This window comes from Heterodontus francisci, chromosome 31, assembly GCF_036365525.1.
Source record: "Heterodontus francisci isolate sHetFra1 chromosome 31, sHetFra1.hap1, whole genome shotgun sequence".
NCBI classification, from domain to species: domain Eukaryota; kingdom Metazoa; phylum Chordata; class Chondrichthyes; order Heterodontiformes; family Heterodontidae; genus Heterodontus; species Heterodontus francisci.
This window is the reverse complement of record NC_090401.1, coordinates 47243692-47261306: the sequence shown is the minus strand read 5'-3', so window position 1 is coordinate 47261306 and position 17615 is coordinate 47243692. Positions and strand designations below refer to the sequence as shown.

The window sequence follows — 17615 nt, the reverse complement described above, 5'->3', positions numbered from 1 at the left end:
ATTTGCCAAAAATCTCTCGGCATTCTATAGCTAAGCACCAGCTTTGTAAAACGGAGTCTTGATTGCATTTGCAAATGCAAAGTCCAGTCAACGAATCAGCGAGGGTAATTTTCATCACTAGTTACAGAATCATAGCCTTACAGCACAGAAGGAGGCCTGTATTCCTGTGCCAGCTCTTAGAGCTGTCCGATTTTGTTGCACACTCCAGTTTTCTCCCCACAACCCTGTATATTCTTTCATCACCCAAGATCTCAGATGCAGGGCCATGAAGCCTCCCAGCCCAACAGCACTTTACCATTACCCCGCCACCCACCCCATCCCCACAACCCCTAATTTTCACCCCCTCTTCTCTACAAGGTGCTGAGATTTGCTGGTGTACAGTTATATCGGAGCTGGCCAACCTTCAGTGTTCATGCCTGGTCATTCTCCCCAAGCGCAAACTAACAGAGGCAGTGTGTCCAGAAGCTACTCCACCACAAAAGGCATCATCCAATGTCCACACATGTACTTTCTGACAAGGGATCCTTGAACACTGATCAAGAGCAGGGACCCATGCTGATTTCCCCACCCCTCATGCAGAGTACAAAAGAAGGTGCAGATGCCTCTACTGCAAGTTCAGCTATTCAAAACAACCAACAGCTTGCATGTAAACAGTGCATTTAACGTAGTAAAATATCCTGAGGTGCTTCACAGGAGCGCAAACAAAATTTGACACCAAGTCCCAATGAGATATTAGGACAGGTGACCAAAAGCTTGGTCAAACAGCTAAGCTTTAAAGGAGTGTCTTAAAGAGAGAGGCGGAGAGGTTTAGGGAGGGTATTCAAGATCTTAAGGCCTCGGCAGCTGTAGGCATGGCCACCAAAGCTGGAGCGATGAAAAATTTGAGATGCGAAGAGGTCAGAATTGGAGGAACGCAGGGGTCTTGGAGGTTTGCAGGAGGTTACAGAGAAAGGGAGGATGAGGCCAAACAGGGATTTGAAAACAAGAATGAGAATTTTAAAACTGAAGCCAATGTAGGTCAACGAACACAGGCAGAAGGATGGAACCTGGGGCCAGTTACATGCAGGATATTTCTGGGAGTCAGAATAGCTCCAAGAGTGGCTTGGCTGGCAACGCAAGCTCAGGGAACAGCACCTCCAACACCAGAAGCAGGCAGGTCCCCAGACTCCCAGGTCAATGGTTAACTAACCATAAATTATCCAACATCGCCCTCCCTCCAAAAGATAATGAGAGCAGGCATTTATACTAGACGGTCCACCGGAACCAGAGCAGGAATTGGCTGCTTGGTGGTGGGAGTGGCAGGAGCCTGCAGTGACTGTGCCTTCAATTGTTGGCCATCAGTTTGGATGTGACTTGATTAAAGATTCCAACAGAAAAGGCACTGCAAAAGGACTCAGAGGGAAGGGGACATCTATCAGCAAAACATGGCCATGGCAATGGCTTTCCGCCCACCTCCAATACCCCAGGAACAACAAAAAGTCTTGGATCTGTAAGGCTACAGGGCAGTGCTTTTCCAATTGAACCAAGCGGGGCTCATCAAGGTACACAATCTGAACGGGCTCTATTAAGAACCAATAAGGCAACTTAAAGGTTAGATAAATTCCTCATCCCCTCAACTCATATTCCGATAGATAAATGCAGAACTGCACCAAGGCACTTATTAAACCATGGTGTCTGGACCAAAGTGATGTCAGGTTAATGAAGCCAATGTGATCCCATTGGCCAATTCTTTTCCAGATCAGCGAGGTCACAGCTACCAAGATATCAAGTGTCAGGTCTAAACTATAGAATAATTTTAAGTGTAGAGCTCTCGGGAAGATAGCAACACCAGGCAACCTTAAATATCCAGTACAATGAAAGCTGCTACCTCCTCTTGACAGGCAATGGCAACCAGCTTTAATAACAAGGGTTCCACTGGAATTAGAGTAGGGACTGGCTGCCAGGGCAGGGACGACGTGGAGAGAAAGAGCTCATGTTCGACTCTCCTTACGGGCTCCAAATCTTGGCTGCCAGTTTAAGAATAAATGGAATGTAAGATTCAGAAAGTAAAAAGAAAAGCTACAGACTGCATCCAGAACAGCCGATTTCCCTTTGCCACCCACCTTTCCTACACTTCCCTATAGCAACGAGCGCTGACCTCCTGTAAAAACTCATAGCGGATAATCGGGACTGTACAACGCCGTTAACTCAAACGCCACTCGTTCGAAGCACACACACCTCCTCAAAATACAACTATACATATTTTATATAAAAGTCTACAACTAAAAACTCTTCTCTATGTACACATCAACAGTTCTTAAAAGTTTCAAAAATATTTACAGATTTTACCAACTCTTTTTATTTTGGCAATTTACCAGGTGCTGCTAGGTTTTAAAAAGAGGAATGTTCAAGCATTGCTTTGGAGGGGGAAAAAGTGTGCTTGATATACACACACAGGGACAGGGAAATGGGATGAAGGATAGCTCTGTCACAAAGCATGAGGATGGGCCAAATGGCAAAAGGGGGGAATGGGGTGGGGTGGGTGGGGGGGGCTGGGAATGGTGGCAGAGGAAAAGGAACTACTCTGCACGGGTACAAAGGTGGGAATGACCAGCTATAAAAACTCTAGGACTAATCTAAACAAATGCGTGGTTTGTGAAATGCATCGCAAGCCACCACCACAAACAGGTCTCATTTGGAATTCATCCACTAGCCAGGGTCGAGTGGAAACTCGCAACTCCCAACCTGCAGAAATTCAAGAAAGCAACACAAGTGCAAACAGAAAGGGGTCGTTGGGACAGAGACTCACGAGACACAGTTCGGTCATCACAGTTTTAACGACATAGTGCTTTCCATTCTTGTGACAATGTAATGTTACTTTGGAATAGGAAAGTATTTTTGTTAGGACGAAATCCAAGACAAGTTGAGCAAATTGTGGCTCTTCATAAAAAAAAACAGATCTCAGGAAACAGAGAGAGCAAGAGCTATCTGTTTCCAAGAGTTCAGATTCACCCGGAGTGGTTTTCAAGACAACTGAGGGGGCCATGCCTTAACCCACAGGAAGTGACTGGCACCCAACTGCTCACCTCCCCTGAGAAACACTGATTTCAGTAGATTACACTTGATAAATGTAAGCAGAGTTTTTAAAACAAGCATCATTAAAAAGAATTCCTTTTTAAAAAAGCACCATTAGAAATCCAAAAATCCAATTCAGATCAGTAAACATGCTACAGAGGAATCATCTACTAAACACACTGCCATATGGGACTACAGGGAGTCTCGCCATAAATAAACACATTCACCCAAGCACCCTCCCAGCCTGGCCACCCCCTCTTCTGAGCATGGACCTGCAGACACACACTGGTCCCTCAATCAGCAGCCATTCTTCACTGGAACACAAGCATCAGCCAGATATTTGACTGCAGGAGGCATGGCAGCCGATACGCTTTCACAACCATTCCCCGCCACCCCCCCCACCGCCTCCTGGTCCCAAGGACGCTGAGGCCAATTATTGTATCTTGGGGGAGATTTAACGATGCACAGCTCAAGGGACAAAAGCCAGGATCTCTGCAGTGAGCATAGCTCAGGTGTCACACGAGCAGTGCATTTAGGATACAAAGTCCCACTGCATGGAGTGCCTCATTTAAAAAAAAAATTAAAAATCCTCTGCAATTGTTAATTTACAGCAAATGTGGATAATTCCAATTGAGGATGGAGTCACTGAGCTGGTAAACAAGTCCTTCTCTCTCAGATCAGTGATTTAACAGCATAATAATCAGGATTACTGACCAGCAACCGAGCAGTTAATTCAGTTCCTGCTCACTGTTAGGCTCAGCGACTTCCCCCAGCCCATTCTCACTCCACCCAAATTGATGATTTATGTTTGATAATGGACCAGGCAAGTGGTTAAGATCCGGAATGCACTGCCCGAGAGTGTGGTGGAGGCAGATTCAATTGTGACTTTCACAAGGGAATTGCATAATTATCAGAAAAGGAAAAAAAATTGCAGAGCTACGGGGAAAAGGCAGGGGAGTGGGACTAGCAGAGTTGCACTTGCAGAGAGCTGGCACAGACAAGACAGGACAAATGGCCTCCTCCTGTGCCTCAAGCATTCCATGAGCAATCAGAATCCTGACAGACGTGGAAAAAACTCTCTCATTTTGATTAGCTGAGCATCATACAGAACCCATGAATCCTAAGCACACTCCAACTGATCCCTCTGCAAGTACAGCCAATCAGTCCGAAGTGAGGAGGGGGGGTTGCAGGGAGGAGGCAAAAGATTTAAAGGGACATCGTCCCAGTAATGTATCTCATTCAGTTTCCAAATGGAGCCACACAGTGACTTCATCGCAGCGGGTTGGGGCTGCAAGAAATTTGAAAATAGTTGGGAACAAAAGATGGATGAAGTAAAAACCCGTCAAATAATCTGAGCAAGAACACAGCTGCAGAGTGTAAGATAGGGCTGAATTTTTTTTAAACTGTGGTGGTGGACGGGGTGGTAAAAGCAGTCTAATGAATCTTACTATCTGCCCCATGTTTCCCTTGTATAAATCAGTTACAAATGAGGCTTCATGTGGGTGGGAACTATTGGGGTTAATCGTAATAAATTGCAAAGGTGAGTGATGACAGGGTGGCGAGACTCCCTCTTTGAAACTCAAGTGTACAACAGGTGTTTTAGCACAGACTCCAAGTTGCGAGGATCAGTTCCTTCCCCGTATCCCCATCCCACCCTCACACCCAATCCTTTGGATTCCAGCCGTTAGTCAGAACGTCAAGCATCTGCCAACTCCCAAGATGCCATGGCAGTGTTGGTGGGAAGTCCGCTCGTTGCCCTTTTAAGTGGTCAAGAGTAAACTAGTGGGCAACCGCCTTCCTCTATAGTCGTTAAGATGCTGTCACCATCATCTTTAGGAAAATAAAACCTCTGACAGAGGTGGTGTGGGGCTGAGTGGGTGGGGCTAGTTGCGGAGCAGCTCGTCCAGGTCGTAGGAGTCGAAGAGATCGCTGACACCTTCCCCGTCCTCAAGGCTCCACAGGTAGTCCTCCCGGTCCAAGGGCGGTGAGAAGCTGACGAAAGGGGCATCGCTGTAGGACGTGGAAGGGAGCTGGTCCTCCGTCTGCTGGAGGAGGTGATGAGGTAGGCCGAGGACACCATCTTCACAGTCCAGCAGCGAGCTTGGCAAGACTGGCTTCAGGTCATCTGAAACAATGAGAGGGGGAAAAAAAATCAATTCATTCTCCGGATATGGGTCTAGCTGGCAGTGCCATTTCCCGTATCCCCTGTATTTTTTTTTTTGGTCATTTCACCCATCATGCTTGTGCCTTGGTTCTTTAATCCTTACCGAACAAAAATCTATCAACTCAGTTTTGAAAATTTGCAACTGACCCCTGACCTCAACAGCTTTTTGTGGGAACTCTGTTCCTGATTTCCATTACCCTTTGTGTGAAGAAGTACTTCCTGACATCACATCCCAGCTCTAACTCGAAGGTTATGATTCCCTTGCTCTGGACTTCCCCAAAGGAAATAGTTTCTCTCCATCTACCCAATCAATTCCTTTAATCATCTCAAACACCTCGATCAGATCATCGCCCAATCTTCTACACTCAAGGAAATGCAAGCCTAGTCTATGCAACCTGTCCTCGTAATTTACGCTCCAGTATCATTCTGGTGAATCTGTGCTGCATCCCCTCCAAGGTCAATATATCCTTCCTGAGGCACAGTGCCCAGAACTGAACACAGGACTCAAAATGGGGTCTGTATATAGAGCTCTAATATAACTTTTGCAATAAAGGCCAACATTCCATTAGCCTTTTGACTGATTTTTGTACCAGTTGGTTACATGGGCCTGTAAATCACTCTGATCCTCCAATGTTTCCGAGCTTCTCGCCATTTAGAAAATATTCTGATCTATCTTTCCTGAAGCTGACCTCAGGTTCTCCCCCACATCGACTCACCTTCCTCTTTAATTTCAAGCTTGCAGACGATTTTCGGACAATCAGGCTCGCCCTGGGCCTCAACCCGTGAACCTGGCTCAGCCCCAGGGAAGGAGGCAGAGAACCCGCTGTCCTCTTTTTTGGGAGTGTTGTGTTTCGCCGGGCTACTCTCCTCTGCCACTTCCTCCGGACACAGGTACACCTCAATAGGACCGTTGGTACTCTTCAGGTAAATCTGGAGGTTCTCCTGCTGAAGGAGCACAGGCAGTTTGTCAGTCTCAGCAGCCAGAATGTCCAATTGCACCTTATTACATATTAGAAGCACTAGGAGCGGATTCTGACATTCCCTGCAGTACAATGGCAGGATTTGAACCCATGTCCCCCACTGCATGAGCCTGGGCCTCTGGATTACTAGTTCAGAGACATTACTGTCTTAAAAGGGGAGAGGGGTAGGGAGGGGGAAGCGAGAGTTTAGGGCCTAGGCAGTTGGGAAGGCATCACCGACAATGGTGAAAATAGAGAAAAAAATTGGGGATGCACAAAAGGCCAGAATTGAGGAGCGCAGAGATCTCAAAGGGTTGTAGATAGGGGGAATAGGTGGGGGTGAGGCTGTGGAGGGATTTGAACACAAAGATGGAGATTTTTAAAGTTCAGGGTTACGCTGGTTTTAACATTACACATTTTCTAAACCTATACAGGAGGTGACTATCCATAGCATTGTGCTTCCATCCCTGGCCACTAGGTGGTCCTACAGCACTTCTACTGGATAACAGACGTTTATAAACTGGGCTAAGTCTCCATTAGCTCCATCGGAACGGGAGGCCCTTCAGCCCCTCGAGCCTGTTCCTCCATGCAATGGGACCATGGCTGAGGTCATTAAAGCTGCTAAGAGAGACGTGCATTTGCAAAGCGCCTTTCATGCCACCCCAAAGCACTTTACAGCCAATAAAGTACTCTTGAAGTGTGGTCACTGTTGGAATGTAGGAAACGCAGCAACCAATTTTCACACAGCAAGCTCCCACAAACAAATGAGACAATGGCGAGATAATCTGTTTTTAGATGTTGGTCGAAGGAAAACTCCCCATCTCCTCTTCAAATAGCACTCTGGCATCTTTCAGATAAACCCAAAAAGGCAGACAGAGCCACTGGCCCTCCGACAGTGTGGCGCCCCAGCAGCACTGACCCTCCGACAATGCAGCACTCCCTCAGTACTGCACTGGAGTGTCAGCCTAGATTTTTGTGCTCTAGTCTCTGGAGCTGGACTTGAACCCATGACCTACTGGCTCAGGGGCGAGAGTGCTATCCACTGAGCCACAGCTGATGCGAAGACCAGACGGGACAGCCTGTCTTACCTCACAGACATCGGGCACCTCCAGCCTGGTCTCCGGTGGTGCTTTCACTGCTATCACCGTCTGGTCCTGGAAGCTGCCGATTGAGCGGATATCTTGGTACGTGACGTAAGCCAGCGTGAGCGGAGGTTAAGGCGGAAAAACAAAGTCATTCCAAGGAGTAATGAATGCAGTATTGTTCACAAACCCACCACTAAAGCATGGCTACCTGATCCGAACCCAACCAGACCCAACAACACGTGTTAGGTTCAGGTCGGGTCGGGTCCCTCTTCCGGGTCCAGCATTCGGGCTCGGGTTGGGATGGGCGTGGACACAGTACTGCCTTGCTCACGGAGGGACGTAATCTTCAAAATTTGAACATTCAGCCGTGATATCAAAGGTGGGAAACGTGCTGGCAGAACAGAGGATCACAACATTTGGACAAGATAGAGCACAATAACCTGTGATATAATAAGTTTATTACGGTGGTCGGCTTGTGTCGGGCGCGGGGAAAAAAAATCAAAAGGACTCGGGGCCCCGGTCGGGGTTCAATTTCATACCCGAGCAGGCCTTTACCCACCACCGCCCAGCAAAACGGTCACCCCCACCTGACCACCACCCAGCCCCAATTGGCAGCACGGTACAGCAGCCACCATGGGCATCATTGTCCGCCTGGGAGCCCTTCTCGGACCTGTTCACTGGCATCGCCCATACTCGATCTCCAGGATCGAAGCACTCACCAGTTACTGCTCAACGCTCCCGATTCCTGAAGGAAGGCATGAGGTACCCTTACCAGAAGATTCACAGGAGCAAGATCTTGCATTCCTATATCACCTTTCACAACCCCAGGACATCACAAAGCACTTACATACATACGAATATAAGAATTAGGAGCAGGAGAAGGCCACTTGGCCCCTCAAGCTTGCTCTGTCATTCAAAAAGATCATGGCTGATCTGATTCGACTCCACATTCCCACCTACACCCAATAACTTTTCACCCCCTTGCTTATCAAGAATCTATCAACCTCTGCCTTAAAAATACTTAAAGATTTTCTTCCTCAAAAGGCAGTGGAAGCAGAGTTCCAAAGACTCACGACCTGAGAGAAAAATATTCTCCTCATCTGTCTTAAATGGGCGACCCCCTTATTTTTAAACAGTGACCCCTAGTTCTAGATTCTCCCACAAGGGGAAACATCCTTTCCACATCCACCCTGTCAAGACCCCTCAGAGTCTTACATGTTTCAATCAACCTCTTACTCTTCTAAACTTCAGCGGAAACAAGCCTAGCCTGTCCAACAATTGAGGTACCTTTTGAAGTGCAGTCGCTGTTGTAGTGGCAGCCAACATGCGCATAGCAAGATCCCACAAACAGCAACGTGATAATGACCAGATAAATCAGTTTCAGTGATAGTGGCTGATGGAAAAATATTGACCCAGGACGAGGGAGGAGAGAGGAGACACATGAGACAGATGCATGCAACACACCCACCAGCGAGAGTGAGAGAGACAGACACCACCCCTGCAGCGAGAAACACACACAGTGGAACTGTTAACCCGTGAAAGGATATCTTTGATTTTCCTCATCGTCCGTCAGCATCTTCAGCTGCGTGCTGCAGTTCTGGATGAGATCATCGAGGGATCTCTCCTTCCACACAAGGTCAGTCAGATCCTGCCTGAGGCCCTGCTGCTTTGCCACGACAGACGTGTCTTCAAACAGACTGCGGCCCCTGCAAAAGAGAAGCAGTCAGTCAGTCAGTGAATGAAAGCCTTGCCCTCTCCTCAGCCTGCAGCTCGGGGTGCATGAGCCCCCAACACTGGAAGGGAATATCACAATCAATTATCAACTGCAGCCGCGATTTACCATGCACAAAAAACAAAGGCACCCACAGCTAGTGTTGTTAAAACCTCCAGAAATGGAAGGTTAAGCTCCAGGGTGCTGCTGCAAGCAATACCCAGGAGAAAAATCATAGGGGCATTAAAACAATTAAGGCTTTGTTTCATTTTCGTTGAACAGTTTCACTTATTAATTACAAAAACATTGGAGATATGGACAAAGGCAGTTTGATTGATGTTAAGAATCATCCAATCAGGTAATGAGGAGTTTACTTGATTTCCAATTGCCTGTGGGCAGGTGAGGTATTGCGATGACTGACATGCTGGCAATGCTAACACCTCCTCCCCCACACCATATATAGGCAGGGTCAAGAGTAGTGAGGTCATGACCCCCAAACAGGCTTGTACAGGCCACACAATTCTCAGCATCAACACCCTCGCCCATCAGCAGCTGAACTGATGACCCGCCTGAGGTTTGGGCACCCAACTGCGGCCAGTTGAAACCTGGTGACCACTTGGAAAACCCCAATGTCAGGAACCCAGTTGGACGACTTACATCCACTGAATGTTATTCTTGGATTTCTTCCTGATGAGCTGAATTCCTTCCAAAACGTTGGTGATGTCGTAAATCCGCCTCTTCTGGACCTCGAGGACCTCCGCGGCACGATTCAAGTCCAGGACGCCGTCGGGAGACTCGCTGAGCAGGTGGACAAATTTCTTGGTCAGAAGCCCGAGCGAGGTGTCATATCTCGTCTTCTCCCCGGGAGACTTGGGAGCTGCAGGCGGCAGTAAAACAAAGCACACATGTCCGATCTCAAAAATCAATCGTGCAGCAAAACGCCGGAGAAATTCTGACACGGCACAACAACTCCAAGCAGCAAAAGGTCATCAATTTATAGAACAATACGGCACAGAAAGAGGCCATTCAGTCCATCATGCAGTGCCAGCTCTTTGAAAGAGCTATCCAATTAGTCCCAGTCCCCTGCTCTTTCCCCATAGCCCTGGAAATTTTACATATGTACATATCCAATTCCCTTTTGAAAGTTACTATTGAATCTGCTTCCACCACCTTTTTAGCTAATACGTTCCAGACCATAACTCTCTGCATAAAAAATTCCTGCTCATCTCCACTTTGGTTCTTCGCCCAATTACCTCAAATCTGTGAGCTCTGATTACCAACCTTCCCACCAGTGGAAACAGTTTCTTCCCATTTAATTGATCATAAAACCCTCCCGTGGTTTTGAATGCATCCATCATATCCCCTCTTCACCTTCTCTGCTCTATGGAGGATAATCCCAGCTTCTCCAGTCTCTCCAAACAACTGAAATCTCTCAATCCCTGCACCACTCGAGTCAACTGGCAGTTCCTAAACTAATACTCGATGGGTACTCGATAGCTTATGTCTGAAGACCAGGAAGAGCCTCATGTTTGACCCCTCGTCTGTGCTGAAGCTGTTTATCTCGGGTAGGAGTACCCGTTGCATGTTACCATTGACTTCAGCACCCTTAGTGAGTGGAGGGAAGCTGGACAGGGAAAGAGAACTTCTCATCTCAACTCAATTCTTCTGCCTTCCCTTCACCTGAAGGCACCTGCTGCTACTGGGAGCATAGTTTGGCCAGCTCCAGCCACCGTCATCTACCAGTTGAGACAGCGAACGGCTTTGGGCCTTTCAGCCCCAGGGCTCCTCATGGATGCCCTCAGCCCAGCGCTTTCCAAAGGGAATGACTTGTCTAGCAATGAAGAGCAGGAATTCTGGGTGATTTCTTCCCCCCCCCCCCCCCACCCCCACTTCCATTCCCAAGGAGTTGGGGGTTGGGAAGAACAGAAACCAGGAGTAGGGCCCAACCTCTGCTCCCGAGGTCAACCAACTCAAGGGGGCTCAACGCCACACCGGCCTCTGAACACGAAACCCAGCTGCCATTTTCAGTGATGGGTGTTTCTTGGGGAGGGCTCGCTGCGATTTTCTGTCACTCGCACGCTCCAAAATGGCTCCTGCCTTCCACAGGAGCAACCTCACCCCACCATTTTGAAATAAAGTGCACAAAAGGGCGGCTGTAGAGGATGCTTTCTCCCACTGGATCTCTGCGGCAAATGATATCTTGTCAAACTGCAAGATTAAAAAAAATTGACCAAGGGGACAAAATGGTGGCCGCTCCGCAGCAATTAGAAAACTGCCATTTTTCACTATGACGCAGTACAATGGCCAAACTCTTACTTTTTGGACTGGGAATCCTGGCCGGCATTTTGCCTTTTCCTTTTGGAGTGCGAAATTCTGGCAAACACTGGTGCTCGCTGCCTTCTAGGTCCAGTTTGCGTTTTGCCTGAGAACAAAAAAAAAAGAAACTAGTTGTGTAAATATAAATTTTGTTGTGTTATAAAATTTCTCTGAACTTTATCCCCTCCCAGCCTTGAGTGTACCAGGGTCAATCCCCAAAAGCACACCTTGCCACCACCTCCCCCACCTCAGTGCCTGCCCTTCAATGTGAACCTAGACAGCAAACTTTGGGGACTATTCAACTGTGGGAACTATTAGACAAACACAATCCATGCTCAACATGTAGAGACAAAGACACAGGAATCTCTGCCCAGTGGATTGGATCAGAGGTCAGTTGCAGAACCGCCTTAGCAGCTCCTGTTTTGCCGTTCTTCAGTCAACTCTGGAGAATTTGCATTCGTTATGAGCTGCTGTACAGGTGGCAGCAGAGGCTAGCACTCTGGCCTCAAAGTCAGATGGTCGGGAGTTCAAACCCCACTCCAGAAACTCAGGCCTGTAATCTAGGCTGACTCTACAGTATAATACTGAGAAAGTGCTGCACTGCCAGAGGTGCCATCCTGTAGCTGAGACATGAAAATGGGGCCCTCACTGTCCTTTCAGGCGGATATAAAAAGATCCCACGGTGTTTTGAAGATGAGGATTGGCCAATATTTATCCCTCAACTAACAGCTTTTGAAAGAAAAAAACTGGTCATTATAGCATTGCTGTTTTTGGGATCTTGCTGTGCATAAATTGGCTGCTGCATTTCTTACATTACAACTAAGACTAAATTACTAAAAAAGTAATCCATTGGTCGTAAAGCACTTGGGCATCCTGAGGTTGTGAGATGCTATTTAAATGAAAGTCTTTCTTCAAACAAGTATTCAAATTTCAAAGACTTGCTTTATTTATACACATATCTGTACTATTTTTAAAAGTACCACAAAAGGTTTTTTTTTGAATGATAGCATGCAGGTCCAGTTAAAAAAAAGCACACAAACATGATTACAAAATGAGGATGGACAATAGTGGGTGAAGGAATGAAGGGGGGAAAAAAAAAGACATAAAATGCCAATTACAACCTCACCCTGGAAACAGGTCCTTGAGACTCAGGGTTCGAAACAGGAGATTGGTGCAATGGCACAGCACAGAAATGTACCATCCAAATGAGCAGGAGAGTCACACAGCTCAGGAGCATGCCAGGCTCAATCCCGGGCCTGTCTCAAGTTTACAGGTGGCAAACTCAGTGCTGGCCTTGCCAACTCGAGCTGGACCTGGTCTTGGAGGTTTCATCACATGACTTCCTGCCTCCAGCTGCCCTGCCCCACACTCCAGATATTGGCCGCCCCACATGTCCATCATTGGCGCCCTGCCTTCCCACAGCCAATTGGAAAGTCAGATTCTTTAATTACCCGACTGGCCGCTTCTTGACTCTCAGCCAAACAGACCTTTCACGCCACCCTCCACTCCAACACTTTTAAAACAAATTTTTTTTTTAAAAACAGCTGTTAAAAGCAAACTTTTTTTTAATTCCCCAAAGATTTTTTTTTTCATCCTGGGTGTTGCTCGCAGTGCCCTGGAGATTAATTCCAGGGCAATCCTGGAGTGTTGGCAACCCAACTGGTCTCGGTAGGGCAATCAGCCAGGGTCCCTTGCCATTATATAGAGTGACCCCTGCTGGCACAAACATGGGCTTTGGACTCCACTGCGATGCTCCCCTTAGTCAAATAGCTCACACTTATTTCTAGACGCAGTCACAAAGAGCAGCCATTCGGATGAGTTTCTACAGTTAGCAGATTCGCGTGGAGCTGGAGGCAGTGCCTTTGAGAAGGGACAGGGGCGTGGTGGAAAATAGGAAGGATCCTTTGGCGTACAAACCACTCAAGCAAAATTATCATTAGCATCACTCATTCATTGAGAAAGGTTTGGATCATTTACAGAGCAGGCTCAGGCTCCAGGTTAATTCACATCCGCGGCTTAGCATGCCAAGGCTCCTGACCTTATCACGCTAGAGAAGCACAGCCCCACAAACCGCAACACCAGGAGACTTGCTGCACTTTCAGCAGGGGCTCAAACCACAAATGTCATGAAAGAAAACCATTAACTGCAGTCATTCATCATGAGGGGCGTTGCCATGGCGAAAGCCTTTTGAAGGCCGACCTCATGCCGCTTGGCTGGATTCCAAACCCAGGTCTTTTCCACCAGCACCTTGTTATTGCAAACATGACAAGTGGAGCCCGCTCTTCACCCAAACTGACACCATTAACAACTCACACCCAAGCGGTGCTGACAGCCAGCTAACCACTTGAGTTGCTGTGGACCTGCATTCAAGGCCTCCACTTCCTCCCCACATCCTCTGAAGAGGCTGCTGATTATTTCTTCGCCGCCCCAATTGCACAATCGGAACAGGAAGAGTCCTTGGCAGAAGGAGGCCAAGGCTTCAACTCAAACCCATAGCAACAACTTGCATTTATATAGTGCCTTTAACATAGTAAAAGCATCGCAGAAGCAATTAGCAAAACTGGACACTGAGCCTCATAAGGAGGTATTAGGACAGGTGACCAAAAGCACGATCCAAGAGCTTGGTTTTAAGGAACGACTTAAAGGAGGAGTGAGCGGCTAACAGGCAGAGAGGTTTGGAGAGGGAATTGCAGAGATCAGCAAGGCAGCCAAAAAGCACAGCTACCAATGGTGGAGTGATTAAAATTGGGGATGCGCAAAAGGCCAGAATTGGAAAAGCACTGGGATCTCAGAGGGTTGGAGGGCTGGAGGTGGTTTACAGAAATAGGGAGGGGCAAAGCCATGGAGGATTTGAAAACTAAATGAGCATTTTAAAATCAAGGCATTGCCAGGGCAGAAGCCAATGTAGGTCAGTGAGCACAGGGTGAATGGAACTTGTTGCGAGTTAGGATATGGGCAGCAGAGCTTTTCGCCAAAGCATTCACTCTATGGTTGACACTTTGAGTGAACAAGTTCAGAAAGCAACAGTCTCCAGATCTCTCAAACATCAATCTGCTGAGATAACCTCCGCCATGAGACTGGGTCCCAGTGACTGCAAGACACCAGACTAAATCCCGACCGAGTTAGATGGTCTCAGTTGCAGAGTGAGATCTCCTTTAAAAGTTTTTGGGGTGGGGGCGGGGAAAGAAGAGAGGTGGTGGTCTGGCTTGGGTTGTGTTGCTTCTCACAGTCGAGTAGCTGATCAACAGATAACCAACAGGCTTACAGATAGCGTGGCATCTTGGGTGAGATTCTGGACAGCGCCCGGCAAAAAGAATAGCAATATATCATTGGCTAGACCTCAGCTAGAGCTGTGTTCAATTCTGGGCACCACACGTTAGGAATGATGTCAAGGCCTTGAAGAGGATGCAGAGGAGATTTACTAGAATAGGATCAGGAATGAAGGACTCAGTTATGTGGAGACACTGGAGAAGTTGAAAGTGTTCTCCTTGGACCAGAGAAGATTGAGGGGAGATTTAATAGAGGTTTGATTTTTTTTTACATGATGAACTTAGCAAGTTATGATGTGAAACACGCTTCCTGAAAGGGTGATGAAAGCAGATTCAATCATAAACTATCAAACTATAATTGAAGGTAATAACATTTGCCAGGCCATGGGGAAAGGGCAGGGGAATGGGGCGAGCTGAAAAGCTCTTTCAAAAAGCTGGCATGGGCACAATGGACCAAATGGCCTCCTTCGGTGCTGTAAGACTCTGTGATTTAACTGCCAATAACCTGATGATGATATGAGGATGGTGATAAGAAAGTGTAGAATTCACACTCCTGTTAAATACCATATCACCTCCCAGCAGTAAACTCACTGCTAAATTGGGGGTTAGCTGCACCTCAAAAGAGGCTCGGAGGAACAGGGAAGGGACGAGGGGAAATTGCAGGGTCAATTTCACAAGTCACTGCTCTCTTCCAGGTCACTAGCGTGTGACTAAGATGCAAAGTGGACCGACCAGGGAGTGTGCGCACACACAGGAACAAACAAAAACCCTGCTCTTGACAGACCTGCACTCTAGCCTTCTAGTGTTTTAGCACAGTTAAGAAACTGTAACAAGTGTAGACTGAAGAGTTTTTATTTAAAGGAGACTCCTCGCTGTGTTGCCAGTCCATTCCACTCATGCAGTTGAGTCTAGTGACACACTCAGAAGACAGACGGATCAGCTTTTTCTCCATATCTGCTGTCACTCCCAATCCTGCCCCTGCATTTCCCCCTTTCCTGGCCTGTGAACACCCCTTAAACAGGGGCTGTTACCCTTGAGACTTCACTCAGGCAGCCAGCCAGTCTTCAAGCGAGAGTCCACATAGTGGCAACTGGTCACCTATCAGACCATGAGAGGCAACACGCCTGATTCAGCTTTTCCTCTTCCCAATACTTGTAGACATGGGCACTTTCCTCCAGAGGTCACTAGTCACTAGACAACTTCAATTTGCACAGTAACTAACATTTTACAACATTCCAACGTGCTTCAAAGTAGCTTTCTCAAAACACAATTCGACACCAAGTCTTATAAGGAGGTATTAGGGCCATGACCTAATGGACAAAAAAGGTAGGTTTTGAAGAGCATCTTAAAGGGAGAGAAAGCAAGGGAGGCAGTTAGAGAGGCAATTCTACAGCTTACAACACACACCCTGGCTGATTTCTTTCCACACACCCTAACCCACAGCATAAAGACCCTGTTATTTTCCCACTTCAACCAATTTCTTTTACCCCATTCCCAGTTTTATTCTCTCTCCTCTCCCCCCATCTCTCTTCATCCACCCCCAACCCAGTCTCCCTCTTCCAACAATGGGCAGCACAGTGGCGCAGTGGTTAGCACCGCAGCCTCACAGTTCCAGCGACCCGGGTTCAATTCTGGGTACTGCCTGTGTGGAGTTTGCAAGTTCTCCCTGTGTCTGCGTGGGTTTCCTCCGGGTGCTCCAGTTTCCTCCCACATGCCAAAGACTTGCAGGTTGATAGGTAAATTGGCCATTATAAATTGCCCCCAGTATAGGTAGGTGGTAGGGGAATATAGGGAGGTGGGGATGTGGTCGGAATATGGGATTAGTATAGGATTAGTATAAATGGGTGGTTGATGGTCGGCACAGACTCGGTGGGCCGAAGGGCCTGTTTCAGTGCTGTATCTCTAAACTAAAACCATTTCCTTAAATCATGCTCAAATTGCTCTGTCAGCTTACAACTCAAGTCCATTCTCCAGCTGTATTTTCTCCCTCGATGCCACTGGGTGGCAGTGTTGTGCCAGAGCAGCAATGGTGCCTCACTGGGCACTGCCCTTAAACACTCAGCGTCTGTTCAGAGCCCGGTCTGGGCTACCCCATGCCGCGTGTGCATCTTGAATTCTGCCAGAGTCTCAGTGCGTTTGGGTTTCAGGAGCCCCATTATGCAGCTTCCCAAATGTACAATAATTCCCTTTCTTCTGCCCTGCCATGAATTATACTGGCATTGAATAGCACTGTCACATCCATACAATGGGCTCTCAGACTCCCAGAGCAGCTCAAGCACTTTAATAATCAAGCAGATTTTAGGTGACGGACATTAGCTCTGGCAATTGAAATAGTTTCCAACAAGCAATCCCAGGTCACACTAGTGTGGGTTAGATGCAATGTAAAGCTCCCTTTAGTAGTCTCCCAACAAGGCCAAGCCTCTGGCACCAGCCACCTTGTGCCATCACACTCCTGACTTGTGCCCTGTAGGTAGTGGACAGGCATTTGGAGTCAGGAAGTGAATTACTCGCCTCCGAATACCCAGCTTCTGACTCATTGTTGTAGCCACAGTATTTATACGGCCGGTCCAGTTAAATATCTGGTCAATCGTGACCCCCGCCCCCCGGAATGCTGATGGTGGGGGATTCAGTAATGGTAATGGTATTAAACATCGACGAGAGAAGGTTGGGATCTCTCTTTTTGGAAGTGATCATGGCCTGGCATTTGTGTGGTGCAAATGTAACTTGCCACTTATCAGCCCAAGCCTAGATGTTGTCCAGGTCTTGCTGCATGTGGGTACAGACTGCTTCATTATCTGAAGAGTTGTGAATGGCCCTTAACACTGTGCAATCATCAGCAGACATCCCCACTTCTGACCTTATGATGGAGGGAAGATCATTGATAAAGCAGCTGAAGATGGTTGGGCCTAGGACACTACCCTGAGAAACTCTTGCAGTGATGTCCTGGGGCTGAGCTGATTGGCTTCCAACAACCACAACTATCTTCCTTTTGTGCTAGGAATGATTCCAACCAGTGGAGAGTTTTCCCCCTAATTCCCATTGATTCCAGTTTTTCTC

At 47.5% G+C, this 17615-nt stretch overlaps 1 protein-coding gene across 3 annotated transcripts in view; it reads right to left on the bottom strand.

Moving 5' to 3' along the window:
- Window positions 1-345: 345 nt before the first annotated feature.
- e2f2 (E2F transcription factor 2) overlaps window positions 346-17615 on the bottom strand; it is a 56568-nt gene continuing 39298 nt past the window's right edge. Inside the window, exons 1-7 of one of the 3 annotated variants that reach the window (XM_068011494.1) lie at window positions 12416-12536; window positions 11290-11395; window positions 9631-9850; window positions 8810-8968; window positions 7266-7380; window positions 5935-6163; window positions 346-5179 (exon numbers count right to left, since the gene is read on the bottom strand). In XM_068011494.1, the coding sequence (XP_067867595.1) occupies window positions 4938-5179; window positions 5935-6163; window positions 7266-7380; window positions 8810-8968; window positions 9631-9850; window positions 11290-11395; window positions 12416-12526 (1182 nt within the window). In that variant the 5' untranslated portion in view covers window positions 12527-12536 and the 3' untranslated portion in view covers window positions 346-4937. Of the gene's footprint in view, window positions 5180-5934; window positions 6164-7265; window positions 7381-8809; window positions 8969-9630; window positions 9851-11289; window positions 11396-12415; window positions 12537-17615 lie in introns of those variants that run through there. The other 2 variants (XM_068011492.1, XM_068011493.1) reach the window with 2 other exon arrangements.